The 26,614-nt window shown below is 43.4% G+C and overlaps 1 protein-coding gene across 2 annotated transcripts in view; it reads left to right on the top strand.

Annotated features, from left to right (window-relative positions):
- Positions 1-26,614, top strand: part of LOC142564752 (ubiquitin-like modifier-activating enzyme 1) — a 96,507-nt gene that overhangs the window by 28,482 nt on the left and 41,411 nt on the right. For both annotated transcript variants that reach the window (XM_075675900.1, XM_075675898.1), the window contains 6 exons: positions 6,955-7,059; positions 8,675-8,755; positions 9,298-9,450; positions 15,264-15,429; positions 20,182-20,378; positions 24,423-24,487. In XM_075675900.1, coding sequence (XP_075532015.1) covers positions 6,955-7,059; positions 8,675-8,755; positions 9,298-9,450; positions 15,264-15,429; positions 20,182-20,378; positions 24,423-24,487 — 767 coding nt within the window. The remainder of the gene's footprint in view (positions 1-6,954; positions 7,060-8,674; positions 8,756-9,297; positions 9,451-15,263; positions 15,430-20,181; positions 20,379-24,422; positions 24,488-26,614) is intronic.

Here is a 26,614-nt window from a genome sequence, read left to right as displayed (position 1 = left end):
TCAACGTGTGATCAGTTGTGGAGGCCATGCCTAATGCAGGATTTCTCCACAGCATCCTTGTAAATGGCAGCACTGCTATCGATAATGATGACTGTAATGGGTATTATACTTTCCTGCCTAACTCATTATTTATGATGATTGCAATTATTTATCATTATTTGCAAAGGTAGCACACAGGGAGAGGTTCATCTTGCGATAAATGTACCTGTTTGTTGCTTTGTTATTACTTTTCCCTTGATTTTCGTGTGCCCCTTCCCACTTGACAAGACTTCTCAGTTAGCAGGGTTTTGCAGTTGTTGACTCTGTCAAGAACCAGGCAGAAACTGAGGAGGAAAAGCAAGGTCTTTACTCAGTTTCATAGGAAGCAGGCAATGCTGTCAAAATTGAAGCAACTTCACACCACCTGCACTCGAGACCAAAACATAATGCATCACATACTACATGCTGAACATGTGAAGATAAGAGGTGACACAATGTCACATTAACTTTGTAAATTCTAGTCATGATACAATAGTATAAAGCTATAACTTTGACTTTCTTAATTTGGTAGTTTGGTAATATTGTTGTTAATACTTGCAGTGTAACTGACATGCGGGCACATTTTAGCGTTTCTGTCCCGCCATGTTCCTTTTGACGTTCCTTTTGTCAGGCAGGAATGTGATGACCACACCAAGAAAGCACTTGCCTTTATCCATGCCATTTTGTTTAATTTGTGCAAACCAAAAATATTGTGTTTCGTTTATGATACAGTAGATTTCTGTTAATTGGGCTCCAGTTAATTAGATCCTGGCCGAAGGTCTGGGCTGGCACCCATACATTTCTACATCCCCAAACTTCCGTTGATTTGATCTCAAAATTGGCCTTTGCCAGATAATTCCAACTTGACTGGTCAGCTTCACCTCAGTACAGCCGTGTTATGCGGTGAAGCTTATTTTATGTGCGCGTGGCGAAGCATGTTGTGAATAGAAAGGGGCCACTGTCACGGGACGTATGTAGCATTCCTTAATTATGCAAGCATGCATGCGCCATCTCTGGTCATGGTACGAGCACCTAAATGCCTGATAAGCATACTGGCATCCATTTAGAGCCGTTTCTGACGTTGCTGTGGCGATTTGAACCATTGTTTTGCCTGCCATGCACGTCTTGTGTAGGAGACTGTAAATGGAGCCTAGTATGCATTCTATAATTATAAACGCACCCATGCGCCATACACTGAGAAGCTGGGGGGAAAAAAGCTATCTGTGTTTTGGGAAAACTAGCAACCAAAGTAACCGCTATTTTTTTCATGACCAGTTGCTTTGATCAATTTTCTCTTAATTATGTATACGCTTCTCACTAACATGTATTTGGCAATGTCAAGAGATGTATCCTTAAATTGTATATGTCACAATCCATTCCGATAGTGTATACTGTGTTCCACCAACTTAATATGTAATGTCACCTTGTTTTATGTACCTTATAATAAGCCTTGTATACTCATTATCTCTTTCCATTATTTGTAATGCTTCCACTTATGAAGATAAATATTGTATAATCTACTCCTCACACAATACTCCTGTTGGAGCCTGTGAGGTTTTTGAATAAATGAATATAAAGGAAGGCGGTAAGATGAAAAAAAAATAACTCAGAAAGTCAGATACCTTTAAAGCCAATGAGAAGTGTGCTTCTCAATAAAACCCTAAAGACCTGCCATAAACTGATCAGGCATCTCGAGGCTCGTACTACCACCGAAGATGGCGCATGTGTGCCTAAATTAAGGAACATGTGTTATGTTCCGTGACAATAGGACCTTAATTTTTTTATACTTCTTCACCGCTTGGCACTGCTGTACTGCAGTGAAGTGAACATTAAATGCAATATTGCCAAGTGAATTTGCAACGTTCTTGGGCGCTTTTTCTGACTTATGTTTAGTTCGACCTGTGGATAATTCAACCAGCTTCCTCAATCCTGCCAAGATTCAATTAAGGAAAGTTGGCTTTATATTAGCCTGTAAGGCTTTTTGAATAAATGAATAAAAAGGAAGGTGGTAAATGAAAAAAGAAACTCAGAAAGTCAAAGAGACCTTTAAAGTCAATTAAAAGTGTGCATCTTGTTAAAACCCTGAAGACATGCCAGTAAACTGATCAGGCATTTCAGTGCTCATACTATGTCTGAAGACGGCACATGTGGGCCTAAGTTAAGGAACACGTGTTACGTTCCGTAACAATAGCACCTTACTTTTCTTATAATGCTTCACAGCTTAACACTGCTGTACTGCAGTGAAGTAAACTTTAAAGGCAATATTGCCAAGTGAATTAGTGACGTGTTTAGGCGCTTTTTCTGACTTATGTTTAATTCGACCAGTGTCCTTGGTCCTGCCAGGATTCAATTAAGGAAAGTTGGCTTTATTCGTGAAAAAAAGGAAATCCAGACGCTGGGGGTGTGTCGCCTCTGAAAAAAATCCAGCACTTGGAGGGTTGAACAGAGTGACAAGCTACAAATGAAAGCAGTGTTACGAAGAATATGGGCTAATTAGAAACCAGTCTATTCCAGAAAAATATTTTCTCTTATATATTTAGGGGTCAACAAAACCTTTTGAAAAAGGCCCGCACAGAGCCTGTTAATAAAAAATCTGACAGAACCCATATGATGGTGAATGTCGACGTAACTGCGATTATGATTGAAGCAATCCTCTGGCTCTGCCTAACCAAAATAGCACTGCTGTCCTGTCTACTCATGACCTTCGTTATTTGCGGTTATTGTTGCGATAGCAATTATATGGACATTCCAGGCACATTTTTGCCATCACTGAGTGTCATATGCTGTATGTGCGAGTAAAAGCACGAGAGGGGAGCCGACAATTGGAGCCGATGATTGGAGCTCAGTCTGGCACGTGCAGGGTAGGAAAGCGAAAAGCAAACATGCCATTTACCTTCACGCGAAAGTCCGTGGAAGAATGGGAGGGAGGGGTAGAAGGACGGCAGCATTGTGCTCTGGCAGCAAATACGCACTTCATGACCGGGCGCAAGGGGAACTGACAGTTGCGGCTGAATCTCGCCCTCAGAAGGAAGGAAAGCGGGGAAGTGGCACAGAAGGGAAGGGGGGGGCTGCTTCAACTCCGCCAGCAGCTGCATACTTTGCGCGGTCGCCATGCCATATCTTGAAAGTGATCTGCAGACAGCTCATACCTTTGTGCCCGTGCTATGTTCTCGCCACTCAGTTCGCATGGAAGCAATAGACAGCACAAAGGTCGCTTCGCTTGCTGCTGCTGCCGCACTTTCTCATGTCAGCATTTTGACAGCGAGTGCCTGCGGTCATCAAGTGTGATGTGTTCATGTTTCTTCTGCGTGCTGAAACCGTGCTTGTCAGTTCAGTTAGTAAGTGAACGTTTCAAAGTTTATACGGCTAATAAAATGACTATCCTTACTTCGTATAGCTGTCTACTAATTTGTTATTGCAATCGATGCTTCGCTATTCTGGTGAAACTGCAACTTTGATTTTGCATTATTGATTTTGTTTTTATGATAATGCACAGACAGGTGATTATTTCTATTTCTTTCTGCAGTGTAGCATGTACCATAAACAGTGTCTTCATGCAAATGAAGTGTTGGATGTACAAAAGCTTATTTTGTTCTTTGCAAAGAAATGTCACATCCCAGTGACAACAGTGGCATCCTATGTATATCGTATGGACATCCAGTGCCAGGAAATGGATATCCTAGGAACGTGTCGAATAGTACATGCTGCGGACTTCCTTTGCATGTACGCGAGTGACTTCATGGGGACATGCTGCGTACATTTTACAGACATATGGTAGGGCCTTTTGCGTAGTGCTATAATATAATCTCTAGCTATTTCGTTCGCAGTGCATGATGTGTGACAGACACAACAGGCAGAGTGCCTGTGCATCAAGAACAAATAAATTGCATGCACACATTACATGCGCGCGTGCCAAAGCGTCGTATATTCCACACTCTTCGAGGCTTTCCACCATGCACAATTGGCTCATTGAACTAACTGAAGTTATCAAAATAAATTACATCATAAAATTTGCAAAGTGTGATGTATGCACAAGCTGTAGACATCGTAGGTTCGTATTGCGATTCAAACGTGCAAGAAAAAATAATTCTGTTTCGAGGAAACTCAAAAACAAAGCCTCTAAGAGGACAAATATTTATGTTTATGCCAAAAGAGGTCCATATGCGATACCCTTGGCATGTCCATGGCAAGATATCCGAAACTGAACATTTGGGGGGTCTTCTTTGTCTCATAAATGTTACTGGGACGTAATTTGGATGTTTTATGCCAAGAAGTTTTCGCTGGGATCTCACTCGCGCTGCAAAGTGGTCTTTGAGATACCACTCACAACGCTAAGCCTGGGTGCCTGCGTCGCCCAAGATGCTGTGGTGTCCATCGTGTTCATCGAAATGCTTGTCACACGTTTTTATTACAGAGAGCTGACATAGTAGCGTAGCAAATGAGTCTGTATTAAAACTGCACTGGGCCAACACCAATGCACTTGAACCACAAATAAAGTATAGGTGAAAGCACCCCATGTGACCATTACAATATGCCATAATGGCCAATCATCATCTGTTGGCAACAGGAGTTGACCAGGCCGACAAGTGGCTCTAAACTTGCAGAACTTCCAAGTTAATCCTCGCTTACATATTGCAACCTGTGCTTGCGAGCACAAAATAAAAGCGCTCAGCACGGCCACTTGCACAGTGACGAGTCACTGTGCAAGTTGCGCAGTGACAAGTCGTGCGCGGAGCTGCCGCGTGGATTTCGCTGCTGGCTGCTCACAGACTGCTGAAGTACAGATGTGGCTTGCAATGTCTTCATTAAATCCAAAATGTGATGCAAAATTTTTTCTCTGCATTGATAAATTGTGAAAGTAAACGGGGAAATACGGGATCGGGTCGGATTCGTTCTGACCACTTGCGGCACCCTAATATACCATTCATGGAACCCCTCTGTTCCGTGGTACCCAGTTTCAGAACCTTTGATATAGAGTGACAAAGTATTGCATACTTTTTTATCTCCTCTACTAAAGGTCAAGCTGCTACGCTGAAACAGATTTCCTGGATTGTGGCAGAGTAGTTAAATACATGTTTAACCCACCTAGGTAGAATTGTAATACTACATTCTATCATCTTGAACACCTCATGTACCTGGTAGAGTGCCTTCTACCTCGGTGGCTGCCATATCTGATGTGGACTGGCTCCTATTATCACCCACTAGTTCCATGGGGGAGGTCAAAATTAGGGTTTATGACAGAGTTGACAGGGTGTCTACCAACCGGGAAAACAGAGAATTCTCAGGGATCTTGAGTAATCTGGAAAAACTCGGGGAAAACTCAGAATTTATGCTTCTATCAGGGAAAGTTATCTGTAATTTTATTGATAGGAAACTAAAGTTGCGCTAATGCTGGCTCATATGGCAGAGAGGAATCATAACGAATTGTCCTTGATGCTGTGTCGTTGGCTGGAGGAGTTGCCAGTGTACAGTCAACGAGCGGCTTTCGGACGCCAGATAACTCGGACAGCTTCGCGGCACCACTACGTACCCCATAGTGTCACTGTATAGAAGCGTCTGAACTTTCGGACGCAAAAACCCTTTGCTGTCCAATTTTCCGGACTTTTTGCCTTGACCGCAGGTCCGAAATGGCATTAATAAAAGCCAAAACCGCCGCCTCGAACCGACACACTCGCACGCAGATCTGCTGGCAGCCTTAGCCACCACCGCGGCAATGCTAGGCCTAGCTGCTTCGAGGTTCAGTATTAAGCTTGTTGCTCTTCTGTACCATGTTTTTCATTGAAAGAATTCGCCGCTGTCAGCAGTGGAACCGACACCGCCTTTGTGGTCATCGCGATTGGCTTCGAAGTTCGGAAAGCACGGTGCGTTGCGTAATGCCGGTTCCCGAAAGTCAGCTTCACTTCATTACAGTACTGTACGCTGTGAAGCATAAGTGTGGGAAGGGGCAACTGTCACGGGACACAGTATGTATTCCTTAATTATACACGCGTGGTGCACCCGCCATCTTCTGTCACAGTACAAGCACCGATATGCCTAATAAGTGTACTGGCAGGCCTTCAGAGCTTTTTCGGGTGTGCCTGTGGTGATTTGAGCCCTTAAGGGCTGTAAAAGACATGCATTCATTTTTTCGGACGTTTTCGCGGCCCCTATGGAGTCCGGAAAATCAGACGCTGACTGCACAACTGTCCAAGAGGATGCTTCAAATAGTCCGTGTGGTGAACGCGCAGCTGAAGGAGAACAAGAAGACAAAGGACCTGCGCATTGAGAAATCAACCGGAAAGGAAGCGTGCCGCAGCTTTTTTGAAGGAGCTTGCACTCTAAAAGCAAAGTGTTGGCTGACACTGAGATGCAGGTGTCCCTCATCCAAGCAAAAAACTCTTTAAAACAGTGAAACGCAACACAGCTTGGGCGGAGAGTATGTCGGGACAGTTGAGGTTGACTTACCAGCTGTTGTGAGAGGATCTCACTTGTGATAAAGTTCAGGCCTCATACCACTTAGCTTGCTATTAGTTGATAGAAATAGTTCATATTCGAAAATATTCTGTATGCATCTCTTTTTTTATTCATATTTGAGAATGTTTGACTCAATTTGTGTTGGGTTTTACTATTTCTTTCGAATATATTTTATTCGCTGTGCATTTTACAAGCCCCTCCCTTCTGTTTTCTTTTTGAATAAAATAAACACTACCCCTTACTATTCAAATTGGATTAAGTTTTTTATTTTCTAACATGCATACTAGAGAGTGACACCTTTGGGCTACGTGATGTAGGGAGCCCGCCTTGACATAAACCAAAGTTCTCTGTCACTCAGGGAATATTGCAAAGGCACTCAGGGAAAACCTGGCAAACTCAGGGAATTTGGGAATGTCAACTTGGTAGACACCCTGGTTGAGTGTTCGTACATTTTGTGATTGTGTTCTTCCTTACCTTCATTAGGCATGCAGTGGCAAGTTTATGCCAATCCAGCAATGGTTCTACTTTGATGCCTTTGAGTGCCTTCCCCAGTCAGGCAACGTTTCGGAAGAGAGTGCCAACGCATTGGTGAGTTTGTGAAGGGTTTTTATATTATTTTTATTTTATTATTTATTGCACCTTTAGTATTTGCTTAGCAAGCTACTAGAACACTCGTGTGGGCCCTATTTTCATCCTCACTCAGCTCTAATTTACACATTTTTGCCCCCAACAAGGTCCTCAGAGTGATGTGCTTTGTGATCGAGTGCAATACAGTAGTAGAACCTCATTAACACGATCCTGTTTCACATGATTTATCAGCAGCAATGTTTGCAATCAAGATCACAAAAAATTACCCAATGCAGTTACTCTCCTTTTTCGCCAGTTAGTATGTTCCTGGAAAGCACAATCTTTCTACATCAACATTCAGTACATCGCCAAACTGCGATCATGTGATACATTTTCCAGCCACTAGACCCCATATGAACAAGATAAGGTGCAAGAAATGCACAACCGAGTACTGCAGGGAAGCTGCCGTAGCCACGTGCCAGGACAGCTTCCCTGCAGTACTCAACCACCCATGTAAAGTCAGAATGCTGGCACGCACCGAGTTTCCTCCTCCGGTACCAACAAATCTCGCGAGTCATCGCAAGTCGTATTCGCAGCTATCAGCGCCAACCCTATTGCAGTAAGCGTCTTCACCTATCTGTTTTACGTTCAATAGGTGATGACCCAAAGGCACTGCCGTTACCTGGTGCAGGCAGTTCGAAGTGAGCGCCACGTTTCACTCTGGCAGCAGCGCATTCTGGCATCACCTACCAGCCAGAGTGACCCAAGACACGCATTGTCATTTTAAGACTTTGATGGCAAACCAAAATGAATTCGGGCTGGTGAGCAATGCTGGAACATGATGCCATGATGCCACCAGAGCAGCCCATGATGCTCACTTTACGTCGCCTGCAGCAGGAAACGACGGTGTGTTTGGGTTATCTCTCATTAAAAGAGTGCATTCTGCTTTCCTATGCCACATGTACATGTTATGAAGCAGATAGGTGAATCTTGAATCGATTTACTGTAGCATGAATAAAAGACAGGGCAAAGGAAGACACACGAGGACACACACGGCACATCAGCACCGTGTGTGTCCTTGTGCGTCTTCTTTTGTCCTGTCTTTTATTCGCGCTATGGTTAACCTATTCAAGATGCATCACCAACAAGCCCACCATTGCAACCCTCTAGATAAGTGAAGATGCTTATCGTAATTATCGCAGAGATACTGTTTTCCAGGAACACGTTAATCAGAAAAAAAAATAAATGTTACTGTATTGGTTAATTTTTTTCAGTTCTCGATCACGTACGCCGACGCCAAGAAATTGTAGGAAATGGGATCGTATGAACGAGTTTCTACTGTATTGGGCTACGGGCAGCCCACAAAGATTGCGACACACATGGCTTGTGAAGTTGAGGTAATGCACTGCCTATGAAGAGTGGGGTACGTGTCACCCATGAATATGGGGTTATGTGTAACCTATAAAAGTTGGGTACACATGACCCATGAAGATAGGGCTATGAACAGCCCATGAAGATGGGGCAAAATGTGGCACATGAAGATAAGGTGCTTGCTAAGATCAAAGGTGGGTTAGGATAGACTAAATATGGCGTTTCGTGCTTTGTAGTAGCAAGCCTTAGTTTCATTTTTACCCAGGCAAAAACACGATATGGAGCTCAAGCATGTGTCTTTGGAGCTGATGTGCAGAAGAAGCTGGCATCACAGAAATACTTCTTGGTGAGTACTGCATATGCTGACAAGTAGATTATAATGGCGTCTTTTCTTTTTTAACCACACTGTCTATTTCTACTAGAAAATCATTATTTGTGTAAATCTACGCATCCTTAGATGCATATTGCTACCTGCAAGCTGTTCCTTTTTTGGATAAGTGATAAAGAAAGATAAATGTGTGGTGTCGTAGCTTGAGGGGTTATGCGAGACTCTGTTGTACTTGGCGATTATCATGCGCGACACCACGATAATCGTCAAAATGCAGATTGACCAGTTCACAGATAAGCATGTGCACACGCAGCAACATGCTGACTAGTTTTGTTGGCTACTTATAAAATAAAGTCACTTATGTTCTTGGGAATCCTTTATTCCGGGCAACCTGATTATTTGGGCTTTGAAGCAGTCCCCGTGTAAACCGATTTATCGGTCGGAGGCTGTATGTGCAAGTGTTATTGTTTGTACTGCAGCTGACATTCTATTTTACACACCACTCCTGCAGTAGCCCTGAAGGGGACGTTGATATCTTGAACTATAGTACATAAACACAGGTTGGTGCTGGGGCCATCGGCTGCGAACTGCTCAAGAACTTCGCCATGATGGGTCTGGGCTCCAAGGGTGGCTGCATCTACGTCACGGACATGGACGTCATCGAAAGGTCCAACCTCAACCGGCAGTTCTTATTCCGACCCTGGGACGTTGGTGTGAGTAGCAATCTTTACCGCTCTCATTTGTGCCTGTGCGGGGGCCTGGCTGTAAAGCTGTCACAGTGCCTGACTGGTTTGATCATAGTAGTGTTTTGTGCAGACCTAAAGGCCAACTGCAAAAAAATATTGGACCGCGTGAAAAGCCTAGTGTGAAACCGTGTATATATAGAGGCGCATCCGTGCAAAATTTGGCGCTTGATATACTAGTGGGAGCAAAATGAGAAGTTGGCAAAAAAGGTGTTCTTGACACCGAAACTGGAAAAAATAACGCCACCACTACTACTCTTCGGAAACAATGCATGACCTAAAGCATGCTGCTCTTCGACATGGCTTCCGAGATTAGGCAACACCCACGGCTGCCCACGGCGCACCGAAAAATCCCAGAGGCAACGATGGCAACACTAGCTGCCGGGTGCACATGTCATCTGCTATTTAGAGGCAGATAGTTGGAAAATTGGACAACTACCAGCTCTGCAGCTTTGCCATGATTGCTTCAGTTGTATATGCCACTGATTTGTAACCAATTTAGCCTACGTGAAATTTCATGCAAGTTGGACAGCTTTAGCATAGCACTGCTGTTTGCCACCCCAGCCATTTGTCAGCTTCGAACGCAGTACACAGTAGCTATGTGCTAAAACTGTCTCAATGAAGCAATTGCAGCCCTGTCACTGTTCTTCCACTATTCAAATGAACAGAAGCGATGGCTCCAGGTTGTCTGCAATCAGGGGAAACCTGGAATTTCGGGGAAATTTTCAGTTCTGAAGAATTCAGGGGGGGAATGGCGAATTTTCACTTTAGTTGCTCTGACTCTGAAAAATTAGTAACCAAAGTAGTTACGGTGAAGCTAGTAGCATGCAAAAAGGAAGTGAATCTTTCAAGTGAATCTGCGCCGTCTGCAAATAATGGTGTTGCTTGCTGGTTTGGCTGTACAAGCTGGCTACCAGTCAGTGAAAATTTATGGGTGGGCATAGCAACTTGGCAAGCTATAAACGACCATATTTTTCCTTGCTCCTGAACCTCCTGTGTCATAAAATGCTAAGAAACTTTCATTAGTACGGTCAGGGAAAACCTGAAATAAGTCAGGGAATATAAAAATGCCAACCTAGTAGACACCCTGGGCTTTGCATTGTCATTTATGTGCTGTAGGGCTTGATTAAAGCACAAAGACGAAACAGCTGATCACAACACCTGTTACACAAAACTCTAGCTGCTCGTCAGTTTTCTTAAAAGAACAAACTTCAATGAGGAAAAAGCTCATTAAATTTTGTTTGTCTTTTACAACACCAGCAGCTTGAAAGTTTCGTTACCTTTTTCATCATCATCATCAGCCTATTTTTATGGCCACTGCCAGAGATCTCCAATTACTCCTGGCCTGCGCTAGCTGATTCCAAGATGTACCTACAAATTTCCTCATTTCATCACCCCGTCCACTTCTCCATCCTCGACTGCGCTTTCTTCCCTTTGCACAAATTCTGTAACTCTAAAGGCTCATTCACACTGGTGACTGACAGCAGTTGCGCGACGAATTGCAAATGCTCTCAAAAGGCGGCCATTTTGGGCCAGTCGCTCGCTGCTCAGTTTATTAGTCACACGACCACATTCACCAAACTGCTGAACCAATCAGACCTGAAGGAACAGGACAGCTGTATATGGTGATACATATTTTATGTGGGGATGCTATTGTGAGCAAATAGAGACTGGCCATAGCGACTGGCCAGTGTGAGCGTAGGTGACGTTCATTCGCTTTTTGGTCACCAGTCGCAAATTGTTGTGCAACCTCCTCAAGTCGCTGGTGTGATTGAGCCTTTATTAAGGCATCGGTTATGGGTTATTAAATTGTCAACTAGAATATTGACTATATCCCCATTTGCTAATCCACACTGCTGGCTTCCTGTCTCGTAACATTACGCATAACATTTTTCGTTTTATTTCGCGTTGCACAGTCGTTAACTTCTCAATCTTCCTTCATAACCTTCAAGTTTTCGCCCCATATGTTAGTACCAGTAGAACACAATGATGGTACACTTCCATTTCCAAAGATAGTAATTAGGTCCCAGTCATGATTTGGTAATGCGTGTCGTATGCACTCCTACCCATTCTTATTCTTCCGTAAATTTCCTTCTCATGACCAGGGTCCCCTGTGAGTGATTGCGCTAGATAAACCTACTCTTGCACAAATTCTAGAGACTCACTACCAATCTTGGTTTCTCATTTTCTTGTCAAGCCCTGCATTGTGCATTTAATTTTCAACCCTACTCATACACTTTCTTGGCTGAGGTACTCAGTCATCTGCTAAAATTCATCTCCAGCGTGCTGAGCAGAACAATGCCATCTAAAACCGTATGTTGCTGAGATAACTGCTACCGTATTACAGTTGTCTTACATTAGTTCGATCCTGATGGGAACGACGAAACTGGTCGGATTATCCGGCGGGTCAAATTAAACAAAAGGCAGGACAAACGCCGAAACATGCCGTTGACACACTTAACAGTATTTGCCTTTAAAGTTAGCTTCGCCTTTATACAGACGTTATGCGGTGAAGCACCCCAAGCGAAGAATGGAGCCACTGCTGCGGGACATAGCATGTGTTCCTTAATTTGCACACGCACATGTGCCATCTCCTGCCGCAGTATGAGTACCGAGGCAGCCAATAAGTTCACTGGCAGGCATCCAGAGTTTTATAAAGTCCCCCGCTCTTTTGTTGGCTTTAAACGTCCCCTTGACTTTCTGAGCTTCTTTGTTTTTCACCTCACTGCCTCCCTTTTAACACAATAGCATCAAGGGCCCTGTGTTGCAGAAGATTCGGCGTCGTCACTGGCTTCCGTGGCCTAGAAAATCATCCCGAACCATGCAGGCCCTCCACGTGGCGCAGAGGCATTACTGAAACTAACTGAATTTCTCAAAGTAAAATGCATCACAAAATTCGTAACGTACAACTTGCACACAACCTACAGACATACAGCATAGGATTGTAATCTGAATATACGAGACAGCATAATTTCATTATGCGGAAACTGAAACACAAACCCCTTTTCTACCTGCTGTGTGAAGTCTGTCTTAGTAGAAGTGGTGCAGCCCGCTTGCTTCCCTGCAACACCATCAAAAAAGAACCAGAAAGCTTGCCTTCATGCATAGCGTTCACCGCCAGTGTTGCCAGGAAAACATTATCATTACATTAGCTGAAGTTGTTGGGAAGCGTGAGAAGCAGTCAGGGATCTTTGAATGCTATCGTGCTCCACTCCTAAAGGCAAAGCTTAAGCGCACTCCCAAACTTTTTGCTAGCATTCCCAGAACGCAGATGGTATTCTTCCGCTTCTAAGTGCAAGGTACATGCCGGCGCATATAATTATGGAGTGCGTACTAGGCCCCGTTCTGCGTATTAAGCCCCCCGATGGCAGAAACGCGCCTACAGTGATATAATTGCTATTGCACTGAAGTAGATGTATATTCTAATTCGGCATTTGGGCAGTAGTCTGCATCGGAAGTATCGCCACTCGACTCACTCGCAGCAGACCAGACGGCGTGCGCGCCCACAGCATAATCGAACCGTGCATGTGAATGCACGCAAGCAAACTAGGTGGTGGTGCACGCGTCAGAAAAACCAAACAAGTCAGAAAGTTGCAGTTAACCTTCATCCCATTGCCAATGAGGGGCAGTCAGTTTTCTGGAATCTAAAGAAAAAGATAAACGCAGGCATGGCAGCATCGTTTGTATAGCATACCAACGCCCGCCTTTGAGCAGGTGTAATCGCACCCCTGTGAGCAACAAACAAGCAAGCATCTAGCAATGACCTTTTGAGAGATTAGAAACCACATAGACATCAGTTTTTACAACTGAAGCAAATGGAAACAGCCCGCGAGATAAAGCCAAAAGTAACCGCCGTGCACCCATGGATGCTTGAGCAGTCGCTGAAACACCAGCATTAGGAAGTCATTGAATGAAAACAAATAGACTACAGAGTGAAAAAAAATCTCTTGTATCCACACAGGGTGGCAGTACTTTCTGAACAGCAAAGTGTTAAAGAATTGGTGCGTTTTTCAACACTACAGATGGCAGCATAAATTTACGTCTTTGATCCTCAAAGGGTTAAGGAAATGTAGTCAGCTACACAGCATGCGCCTGAGAACCTTGGCAAAGAATTCGACTTATGATTGGGTGGCTGATGCGCTTGATGTGGTAATATGAGCTTATTTTCTAAACGCCTCGTCCACTTCTACAACAGAGCCTGCCCCGTTTCAGCAAAGCCTCTTGAATTTTCACACCCTTGTTGGCGTAATCTTACCTCACGATAATAACTCTCATGAGTCTTCTGCATGTTTCCTGTGTTGAACATTGCGTGCCTAGCACATTCCTGACAAGAAAGGGTTTCCTATGCACTCTGCAAAAGTGCTCGTGCACTTTGATTTCGATGCACGTTAGAAACACCAGGTGGGCATATTTCATTTGTTGTCCTCCATCAGCACTTGTGTATGTCCTCGCCATTATTTGTGGGTCCTCGTTTTTTCGAGAGTGCTGTTTAAACAAATCATAAATTGCCAACAAGCCCATCAGTACTTGCTAAGCAATGCCACTACAGCATGCGTAATAGCTCCTATGTTACTTGGAGACGTTGAACCCGCTAAATCAACATTTCCACACCATACAAGGTATGGTGCAGAAATGTTGGTATGGTGGTATGGTATGGTGGTATGGTATGGTGGTGGTATGGTTGGTATGGTGCAGAACATGACAAAGCTTGTCGCGTTCTTGCCAGCCCTTCACGCGATATTGTCGGCGTTTTCGATAGAAGTGAGAAGACCACACAGCTGCGATTGGAAAAACATGCCCGCTGCACGCATGTGACTGTCGGCACCAGGAGCGTGCTGCCAAGATACAAAGTGATGCAGTTCACTCAGCACTTGTGTGCATCTAAATTATTTTGCAAGTGTACACATTCAAGCACCCATTGGGAACTGTCCTTCAGAATGTTGCTACTAATTGTGCAGCTGGGATCAGCAAAACAAGAGCGATTGAAAGATAGATGACAAAATTGTCTAGGAAGAGAGAGGACACCGGGCACGTGCCTTCCTCGTACCTGCTAATTTTATGCTTGTATCTTTCAAGCATGTAGCACTTCACCCATTAATACACAACAGTGAACTGCGTGTGTGAATAATTTATTTTGGTGCAGTATATCATTAAATATATAGGTGTTTAGGTATGATGCTACCAGTTTTGTTTGCTTCTTTCGTGGGAAGAGTTAGGCTTTATATTTTCCCTATTATTGTCCTTGAAAATAGGATTTTCTCCTTTTTTCTTTCTGAAATGCTTGTTGTCATGGTGTATGTATTGTACCGTGCTATTTCTTTTCCCTTCCTCTTTTTTCTTTGTCTTTTCTCTACTTTTTAAGCTGAGTTGCTCTTGGAATGCACTACTTCTTTACTGCCTTAAATTAATACTCTCGTAGTGAAGATGAAATGGTGGGACTGTCGCTGTCTACGAGATCAGTGCTTGGGCTTGGCTGGCACCGCCTGACTTTTTTTTTGTGCTTTATGACCTAAAAAAATCGCATGCAACATTTGGTCACCACATCTTGCAGACAGTGACAGCCATGAAACACTTCTACACTGCTCTTACTTGTCTCCTTGCATGACTGTATTGAAATGGCGAACTCCCAGCACAGTATTTGACCGTGAGAAGACTACACTCTTGTGAGGACTCATGTGAAGACTCGTGTGAAGACTGCACTTGCGTAATTATGTTAAAAATTATTGATAATTTTTTCTTTTTGGTCTATAACCTTTCTCTCTCTGTCTCTATTCCTTCCCTAGCAATTGAAGTCGCGCGTTGCTGCAAGGGCTGCGAGCAATATGAACCCAGATGTCGAGATTTTGCCGCACTGCAACAGAGTTGGCCCCGACACCGAGAATGTCTACACGGACGACTTCTTCAACTCCCTCAATGGAGTGGCCAACGCACTCGACAACGTTGAGTCGCGTGAGTTCCATCTCGCTTGCATCTGAAGGAAGCTTCTCGAAGCCTGGATAATGAAGCTGGTGTGCTCTATCATCGTTTCTTCTTGTTCTTTTTAGAGCGATTGGCACTCTTAGCCTAGTCGCAATCACCAACGTTCGCAATCGAGTACGCAAAAAAATTACCCAATACAGTTACGTTTATTTTTTACTGGTTAATACGTCCCCAGAAATTACTCTTTCGGCACCGGTGTTCAGTATATCGCCAGAGTGTGATGTATGGTGTGTTTTCCAAGCACTAAATCCCATGTAAGCAAGAAAAGGTGTAAGGCACACGTGATCCTGAGCAGTTGGCACCCGCAGCATTCGCATGCGCCTGCCACGTGAAAATGCTGCCAAACACTTGGTTTCCTGTTCCAATAGCAGCAAATCTCCTCGCGGGTCTTTGCATGTTGCCATTGACAATTATCGCCGCCAACCAATTGCGACAGACATCTTCACTTAACAACTTTGCAGCATGTACGTGTAGTGTAGGAGAGTGTAATGCATGCTTTTAGTAGGCGATAATCCAAGCGCGCCGCCTTGTCCTGCTGGAAGCAGTGCGAAGTGAGTGCCATGTTTTTTAATGGTGGCAACGTGATTTCGTGTTCCAATGCTGCCCACCAGCTCGATTTTGTTTTGGTTTCCCATCACTGTCTTAAAACGGCAATGAGCGTCTTGGGACGCTCGGGCCCCACAAGTTCAACACGCGTCGGCGTCTCGTGCCGCAACGACTCTCGCCAAGTGGGCGTGTTTAAGCTTTCCCGCCGAAATGGTCCCTCCAGAGATGCTGCTGACCCAGGCCACACTACCCAGGCATAAACGCAAGCTTGCCAAAACCGCAAAAACAACAATGCACGTCTCGGGCCACACCAGCTTGGCACCCGTCACCATCTCCTGCGACAATGATTCGCGCAGAGTTTTGCATTATGTAGATGTCAACTATAGTTGAGTCTGCTGAATATTTTAGTGACTTTGGATCGTGCTCTTTCCTTGTTAGTATGTTTTCTTTCTCACATTTTTTTTTTCCAAGTTGTATGAATGAAGTTCCACTTCATTCCTTTCTTTCTTTTTAAAGAAATACTGTTAAATGGTACTAAGTACCCACCATGGTGGCATTTCGATGGGGGTGAAACGCAAGAAGGCTTGTGCACTGTGAATTGGGTGCACATTAAAGTACCCCAGGTGCTCAAAATTCATTCATTGTGACCCCCATCAGAGTCCCTTATGGCATGCCTCGTAATCAGATAGTAGTCGTTTTGGCACATAAAACCCCCAGATTTGATTTATTCATTCATTGTACTAAAGTGAGTGCTGGCACATTCTTGAAGTTAGAAATCCTACAACGTGGTTTTTTTGCACATTAAAGGATGGCACTTGGCAAGTATGAACATTGGTAAACACTTACCGACATATTATATAGTAAAGTTGGTTACTGACCTGTGACTTTTTTGGCGACATAAGAGCACAATTTGGTGGCATCTTAGCAACTTAGAAGTTGGAAAAATTGCTTTTAAAATGAGTTTCTGTAACCCCCTTTATAATTCAAAAGCTACAATTATATTGTACTATACAATTAGCCAGCCAGAATTAGCTGTTCGATGCGGCACATAATCACGTTTGCCGCTTTAACAACATGAAGAAGTCTACATCGCAGAATTGTTTCTGTGTTCGTGGGCGCTGTACACTGGAATATTTGGTCATAACATATACCGAGTGGTTTTTTGGGCTGACAAAATCTGGCTTCACAGTCCACCTGTGCTGAATTTGTCAACTTAACATATGAAGGCAAACGCATAATTTTAGTTGTCATCGTCCTTTGTTTAGTGTAATATCATCAAAGTAAAAGGCCTCTACATGTTGCTGGTAATTTCACTATTCACCACCTGCACTATACGAATATGGCATGAACAAACATGAAACATTTCAGTAAATACTTTACGCCATGCCAGTAAACACAACAGTGCTCCAAACCAACTACAATTCTAGCAACTTTGCAACAAAATTTAGTAAAACTTTAAGGAATCCTCGGTCTCAGTTTAGTGACACATTCAAACAGAGTTGGTAACACTGTACTTTGCTATGGTTTGGAGGCATCAGACCTTATTTTAATACAAGGAAAATAGGAATTTTAGAATGCCCTGTCAGTACTTCTTTAGGTGTTCTTGTTTGTTAGGTCAGAATATTTGTCATTCTTTCCACCCTCTTGGTAAACTTGCGAGCTTGTTGCAAAAGAAAATCTGGTAGAACCCATCCCACGACGTATGTCAACGTTACTGCTATTAGCATTTAAGCAACGTGTCAACACACTGTATTACAGCCCCCAGGACGCACTGTGTGTAAGGCGTGTATGCAGCTGGGATACTCTGTCACGCTTGACACTGGGAAATGCTGCGCCAGCTAGTGCCACTGCAGTGAAGTCTCTGCATGGCACATTTGTGAATACTACATATTCGGACGAGATTGTCTAAATATTTGATGCGGGACCGACTCTGCCTACCACCCATAAAATTTATATTGTTTGTTGTCATTAAAGAGCGGCACGTAAACAGTAGCACATTCCCAGTGACCCAACTTGGCGACAGTGACGCTCATTGAAGAGCGGAACGTACCCAGTTACTCATAGCTAGTGACCCAAGTCGACGTAAAAGACATTCATTGAAGAGTGGCACATAATCAGGGACCCAGGTTTGTGGTGACCCGCCATCGTTGCTTAGTGGCTTTGATGTTGCGCTGCGAAGCACGAGGTCGCGAGATCAAATCCCAGCCATGGCGGCCGCATTCCTATGAGGCTGAAATGCAAGGACACCCATGTACTTAGATTCAGGTGCATGTTAAAGAACCCCAGCTGGTCAAAATTAATCAGGAGTCCCCCACTACGGCATGCCTCATAATCAGATCGTGGTTTTGGCACGTAAAGTTTGTGGTAACGAGGCTCGTTGAAGAGCGGCACGTTAGTGTCACACACCAGTAATACGGGTTGGCAGGAAATGGCTTAACTGATAAGCAGCACATATGCAGATACCCATGACCCAAGTTGGCCAGATGATTGGTTTCGAACCCGGTTTCCTCATCGCAACAGTGCGATGCTCTAACCACTAGACCACAGACTACCCAGTGGTGCAAGTTGGCAGGAAAAAGGTTATAGGCATTGGCAGGCAGACGTACAACTCCCGGAAAGTGTGTGAAGTACCCTAACAATGCTAAATGTATTAAAAGTCAGAGAGGTGCAGCAATGCGTGATGCGACATCATCTCGGAGGCCATCTGTCTCAAGTGCTGCAATCGTAGGCGCTTGCCATCAGAGAAAAGGCGCATCCTCAAAACTTTTTCGCTACACTAAGTTCATCACAAGTGCTTAGTTTATTCCTCCACTTGAAATTTTCAGCATAAAAGTTGCAGCCAGAGACAAAGAAACACAAAGAGAACTATTCGCATTCGCACACCAGGGCAACAGTAAGGGCTTCTGGTTACCAGACATGCCCAAGGACATGCCATGCTGATGTGTTGTGACTTCGTGCATCGATACCACCCATTGTGTACAAAACAGTTCAATGTTAAAGTGAACTCATGAGCATACAGCACATGCGAATTTTCTTCCCCCTGGCAATTGTACAGCCATTTCAATCTGCAACATAGGTACAACTTGTGGTTGGTGCCATCTTTTTACACACAACTGTGCAGTGCACAGACAATAGCGCCAGCTGGTACTTGCAGCTAGAGCACCGGCAGAACGAGAGCCACACATTAGAGCTTCTCCTTTAGCAGTGGACAAAGCTGTGTACCCTCTGCCAGTATAAAAGGCAACAGCAGATATGCGTTCAAAGCCGGTAATTTTCCCTGCGTGGTGCTTGTAATGAGGAAAAGTCCCACGCACAGAATTCTTAACAAGAGCGCAACATAACTAATACCGTGTGTACATACTCGCTTGAGAGCCACACTTCTTTTTACAAACTTGACGAGCTGTGTCCCTTGCACAGGGGTGAGCCATCACAGTCCAGTTTTTCCAGTCGTGCGTAATACGCTTATTTCCTTTGTGCAAAAAAAGCAAACACTATAGTTTCCATAACGCATTTATTTGTGCATGCCACACAGCTGGTCCTCACTGCTGTCACTGTCACCGCAGGTTCGGTTCGAGAGCACACTTGTGAATACAGTCATCCTCAGTGGCCTACAGATAGTTACGTATGTGTAGATAGGGCTGTAATGTCAAAAGGTTTCACAATAGTGTTAAGACAGCACACACAAGCAGCAGTGACGGCACCTTCAGTCATCCAATCAGCATCTTCAAATTCTTTTCTTCCACTTTTTTTTTTTTTCAAATCTTGGGCTGCCAAGCTGGGAGTGCGCCACTTACATAAATGTGGCCATTAGTCTAGTACAGTTTGTTATAATGAACTGAACTTATAATGTATAAATGTGCATAATGAATTGTCTCGTTCATTATAACGAAATCGCATACAACACAAAAATAGCTTTGTTTTATCCGATATGCATTATAAACAACACATATTTTACGCTGTGTAGAGGTGAGACCTGTTTTTATTTAATTCGTTATATCCAATAATTTGTCATATCGAGGTTTGACTGTGTATATGGTATCAGTGAGGTTCTGGCTTGCACGCTTGCAAGAATCGCTGTTTGAACACAGATGATGTGGTGGTCCATTTAACATTGGTAGAGAGAGTGCATGCACTGCGTGGAGGAAACAAGAGAAGTGAACCATACCGGTGTTGCAGGCACCTATGTGGACAGCCGGTGCGTCCGGCTCGGCAAGCCGCTGCTCGAGTCGGGCACCCTGGGCACCAAGGGCAATGTCCAGGTGGTGGTTCCCCACCTGTCCGAGTCATACTCGTCATCGCATGACCCAGCCGAGATATCCATCCCCATCTGCACGCTCAAGCATTTTCCCAATGCCATCGAGCACACATTGCAGGTTCGTGTTGACACCTTGCTCAGATTGAGTAGTTGAGTTTACTACCCCAGTAACTATGTGACACCCTTATAGGAACCCCAAAGGGAAACACTAAATCAGTCTACGTTGACAAAGTTACCATTCTTTAAGAACTCTATTTTCATTTACTTGGTGGTAATATGTTGATTATTAGAAGAGGAAAGGAAGGTCAAAGTTCCATATCTTGAATTTTGCACCAACACAAGTGGCGGAACTTCAGGAGCGGCGTCATGGATTTCGAAGCATTCTATCGCATTTGGACCATCGTGGCTCTGTAAAAGTTTTTAAAACTTCCACGGTTCAGTCTTTGACTCTTTTGGACTGTGATATAGTCCATCTTATCGAACAAAAATTTACTAGAGCTGAGCAGACACCGTCAAAATCATAGCATCAGGACAAGCTGGTGCAGAAACTTCAGTGCAGCGTCACCATTTCATCTTTCATTTGTTTCATATTTTCTGGCTTACCTTGCCTTCTGTCAATATAAGGGTGGCATTTTGGGGGGTTCTGGAAACCTAATTCACTAACACCCCACCTAACCTAATTTACTAACACAGCTGAAATAACTTTTTCTTTGGTGTCCCTTTAAAAGATAACTTGCAACAATGTCTCTCATGACTAAATTGTTTCAGCTGTGTAAGTGGTAGATAGTGGCTAATATAGCCTCATTCTGTCCTATTTCTTTTCTGGTGTATCACACCAGAATTAAAATGGTGCTTGATCAGGCCCCCGGACTCTCGCAGCAGACTATATATAGCCTGCAAACTGTAAATTTCTTGACATTTGTCTCCTATGCCATGGTTGGCATGAAGCATGAATGATTTGATTTTTTGCATAAGTCGTAATGTGCTGATCTGTAGTACTCACAAAACAGTGAATCAGTGCCATGCACAATATGTTGTGTCGGGTAACTATCCGATCCCGACGATGACCTCGAAGCAGTCGTGGTTCATTTCATCACAGAAATGTATTATCATTAAACGTAGGTACGGTGGCATCAACATTCATACAGTGTAAATGGATACTTTACTGCCATTTACTGTGCATAAAGAAAGCATGCGCCTATATTTTATGCATACAGAGTTCATAAGCACGGTAAGAATTCACTTGTTGCCTGCACCTGTTTTGCAGTGAAGGCACAGTTCAGGAGTGCCTACTGGTGAGATTAGTTGTGGGCTTTAAAATAATTTTTCTCACCTCAAACAAAATTTACTCGAAGAAATTTCTAGATCACAAGACAAAGGGTTGTTGCATATAATGAGCTACTTCACGTATATTTATATGGAGTGCCCTAATTCTTAATTTATGTGTGAACATCATGACAAAGTGACTTTTTGCCATATTCGGAAGTAATATTATGGAAAAGTACTTTATTTCATAACCGAACATTATCTTTAGCATGAGTTATAGCAACAGGGAGAAATAGAAAAATATTAGGGCTGAAACATTTACGATTTTTATGCAAAGAAGTTCTGAAACCGCAAAATTTTTTGTTTTTTACTTAGCCAATGAAATGCAGAAAATTCTTAAGTGTGTTCAGCTCCATGATGTCGCACAAAGGAACCAGGCTCGTAGAATATTCCAAAATAATGTTTGTCATTGTGCCTTGTTTTATACTCTAAAAAAAATTTATCTCCAACCAACTTTTTGCTTCTTTATTAAAACTTACGCTGCTGCAGAATGCTTACGCTGCCAAGACTTCTTTTTTTTAGAAAACATACTGTCAGGAAACTTCAGTCACACTCTCGCCAACTAGCCCAATTTTTCCTAAGAGAATCGGCAATAGTCACTTTTGGGGTCTGGGACGTTTCACATGGAATGACCCTTTACATTCGAGCCTTGATGTATCGAACAGCACGGTGATCATGAAGTAGTTCGATATAGCCAGAATTCAATATATAAAATCATGTAAAAAATGTGTCACGTAAAACACACAGAAAAAAACATATAGAACATGTCAAATAACACGTAAAAAACCAAGGGCGCAATCAGGGATTGCTGTTTGAAGCGCGCGTTTGGTTGCACCGCGCGCAATTGGCCTAGGCCGCGCTGACTTCGTCAGCCAGGAGCGCGCAGTTGATTGCACTGCATATGCCGCACCTATTTTGTCAGCCGCGTGAAGACGGTGCCCCTATTGTGGAGCAGTAAATACTCACTTGAAACTTCACACAAAGTACTTATTTGGCTGAAAGTACTGCAGCAGTGTAGCCAGCTTCTTATTGGCAGCCACATTCTTAAACAGAGTGCTCAACATAGTCTAAAAGTTCCACAAGCGATAGGTCACTGGCGTAGAAGGACCAAAGCAGCTACAGCCTCAGTTGTAGTTGGGAGCGGGGCAACATCAGCGCTTGCGGGATCAACCTCGGCAGCGTCTTCATTTGGCTGCTACTTCTGCTGTGATCCCCACGTCCGTCAGTTGAAGCAATTTGAAGCACTGTCAATAACGAGTTATTAAGTGGCATCTGCCAAGGCGGCTATGAGTGAGCCCAGTGAGTGCGCGCTGTCGCATGTCTTTGCAGATGCAAACCACCAGTTCTCATCTAGGCGCGGCAGGCGCAGAGCGCGGCACCAAAGAGGAGTCAGTGCGGCAAATGCAATGCTTCGTTGACATTGTCGAATTAGCCAACTAGCCATTCAAATGGCACCCTTGGCACGATCGATGTGTGCAGCTATAGTGCGCAGCAGTCGGGAATGCCTATTGTGACGCCACTATCTTCGAGGGTGTTGTGGGAAAGCTTGACGCCTGTCAACAGAGCACACATGGTTTACGGTGGCGGAGTTTGACATATCCATTTTACGTTCAAAATAAAAAATTAAAGATGCATGCGATTTTCCAGGTGATATAGAAAGTGTTCCATATACGCAATAATTCGATATATCCGTGTTCGGTATATCAAGGTTTGACTGTATATCAGTACTGTTACCCTTATGATACTCACACCCTTACGTAATACCCCTACTACGGGGTCTTTAAGGAAAGAAAATGAAATGAAATGTTATACTATGTATACTGTCAAAGCAATCAAGCATTTGCATATGTCATTATGACTGTACACACTGTATAAAAGGAGGTCCTCCAGACAACTCCTACTTCAGGACCTCCTAATGTAGTACTGCAAAAAATGTGTACAGTCGACTTCCATTAATTCAACGCCGGTTAGATTTTTCAGTTCATTCGATCCTGACCGAAGGTCTCGGCCCGTGCCCATACATTTATATGAACCCATACATTAGTAATTTTAATCCTAAAGTTGTACTTTGCTGAATAATTCGAACTCGATCAGTCAGCAGGCATGCACCTGACCCCTATGGTGACCTCAACAGTAACCCCTTTAATGGCAGTGTCCGTCTAGGCGGAGCTTAGGAGACAGGGAATGCGGTGAGCACACTTTAGCTTTCGTGGAAAATGACTATTTTTGGCTTGCCTAAGAAAATGTACAATCAGTAACTACAGTAGCTTACAATGCCTCATTACGGTATTTGCCCAATTCTTGCCCTCTTCGTTTGTTTTGTTTGTTTGTTTGTTTTTTCTTCAAGAAAATCTGGCTGTATATTGCCTGCGGGGTTCAGTTGCACATTAAACGAAAACCACCTTTGTGAAGTTAGTGTGGTTTACCGCATAACAAGTATGTATTGCAGGGAAAGCTGACTTTAGGAAAGTGTTCACTGTGCAACATTTATTAGAACCTCTCTCTATTTTTTCTTGCTAAAGAAATGAACTGTGCTTTAGATTTTTACTTTGCTGAAGAGCTTTAATGTCGTTGCTACATTATTTTTCTACATTGGACACATAGAAAATGGGTGCACATTAGGTTTGCATGCATGTTAGAATCGAGCAAATACTGCCAAATGAAGGAGCACTGTGTTTCAAAATCTTTTTCTGTGTTTTGTTTCATTCGAACTGTTAGATAATTAGATTTCATCAGTCCCATCAGAGTCTAATTAATGGAAGTTGTATGTATTTTTTTCTGTGCTGTACAAGTAATCTTCAAATTTCAGTAGATGTATTCTATTTTCTATTCACAGTGGGCCCGTGATGAATTTGAAGGCCTGTTCAAGCAGACGCCTGAAATTGCACACAAGTACCTGGAGTGAGTCTCTTCTGATGCATCTGCTATTGACCTTTACACTTTTACAGGAAGCTTTGGCTTGGAGTGAACTCGGATTTCGCTATTCAAGTACAGTTAAACCTCGATACAAAGAACGTCAATGTAACAAAATTCTCTATACAAAGAAGTATTTAACTTTTCATAACCTCTTGTCTATAGAACACCATGTATTTAGAACCTCAATATAACAAAGTGTGTTAGTATGTGGTTTCAATATAAAGAAATTTCGCTTCCGCAGCAAAAGAATGCCGAGACATTAAAACTTCTATCAACCCAGATGGTCAGATGATTAAATTACAAGCAACTGCTTGCAAACGCACCTTTCAAATCACGCGCGGCGCGACAAGAGTAACTGCCGAAGTGAAGCCACATCACATTCCCTATAAAGTCCAAGTGCAATAAGATCCTATTGCGCCCCACGCATTTATGCTTTAAATACAAGTGAAAGTGTCCAAGGGTGAGAGAGGAAGATGGTGGCTTCACGCACAAGTGCCTCCTCGCCACGCGAGCAAATGGAGAGAGGGGGAGGGAAGCTAGCTCGCGATGATGCGATCAAGTGCACGTGAGAGGCGGGGCAAGGGAAGGAGGGGGGGTGGGGTAAATGGGCGCGCGTCTCGATTTTTGGCACGTGTTTTGCCCGTGGCTGCGCGTGGCTGTAAAGCGCGGCTTAGTGATACGCAGCCGCGCACCCTGCTTTATAGGTAATCTGCCGCGCGTGCAAAGAGTGGGTGTACCGAGACGGCGTGACATCATGTAAGCTGTCTTCGCACGCATCTAGTATTGAAGGTCGCATAATATAGTGTTTCGGTAACCCGTTGGTGGGAGAAGTAGACGAAGCCTTCGCTCCCCGCTGTCGGTGCTTTTCATGATAGCGTTGTCCCAGTGTGGGAGACGCTGTCGGCTGCGAGGGCGGAGTGCACGCGAGAGCATGGCTGGCTTCGCTTAACTCCTACCACCTATGTGAAGATATCGCTGACGTGGCATGAAACCATATCATTTGTCACCGGCTCGCAATTTCATGAAATTGTTTTCTCATCCAAATTTACTTTTTTCGATTGCACGATAATTTGCTAAATTCTGCGGCCCCTTTCCGTGTAAGGAAAATTGATCGGCGACTGTACTTATTTACATAAAAAGGTCGAATTTCAATACAATGAAGCAAATTGCCAAATTTAACCTAATTCGTTATATGGAGATTTAACTTTACATGCAAAATTCATCTCTTATGAAACAACCGTTAAACCAGTTTCAATTTAATCCGTTGCATTTGAGAGAGAAAGTTAACTTCTGGCAACTCTAGCAAGCAGAATTTTGATTTAGGACCTTGAAAGTGATTTTAGAAGAATTGCAAAATATTGGTAAGTAATAAAAAAAACATAGGTGCACGAAGTTTACAAATCTGTAACTTTGCTGCATTATCAGATATTGCAGATCTGTAAGTGGCATCTATTTAAGAGGATTTTGAGGACGAATTTGATATATGAATTTACAGCTTATGGAAAGTTGCTAAAATGACTACATCGATTTTGCAAAAGCACTACTCACAATTTAGTGGTGTATTTCAGAGCAATGTATAATACACCAGTTGTGTCCGCTTTAAGTGAAGTTTGCGGAATTGTGATGTGGTATTTTTTTATTGCAGAGTTCATGTTCTAGCTCAACTTCTTTTTTTCAATTTCTATTAATTTTTCTTACAGATATGTGACATAAATTAAAATTGAATTCCTACAGTTACTAGAGTTCAATGTTTTCTTTTAACTGCAACAAACCTCATTGTAATCGGTGCTTTGGTTACTGAGAAAATCAACTTCTCTGTTCTCATGCGTTGAAATAGGAGCACCTGATATATGTACCTACTTTCGCTCATGTACCTACCTCTCTACATTCCTGCCAACTCTCCCAAATTCTTCTTTAAGTTTACAAATTTAGGCTTGTTCTACGCTTTTAGCAATGTTGCATCAAGCATTACGAAAAACTAATTCTCTTCACGAAAAAGTTTCACTTGTTTGTCTCCGACCACATCCTTGGAAGTCGCCAAAAGGATAAAAGAAGGGTCCTTGCTTCAAGCAAGCTTATTCAGACTAAGTTCCTGAAGGGAACAAAATTGGC

The sequence above is a fragment of the Dermacentor variabilis genome, chromosome 11, assembly GCF_050947875.1.
Source record: "Dermacentor variabilis isolate Ectoservices chromosome 11, ASM5094787v1, whole genome shotgun sequence".
Lineage (NCBI taxonomy): Eukaryota > Metazoa > Arthropoda > Arachnida > Ixodida > Ixodidae > Dermacentor > Dermacentor variabilis.
This window is presented reverse-complemented; position numbering and strand designations above follow the sequence as displayed.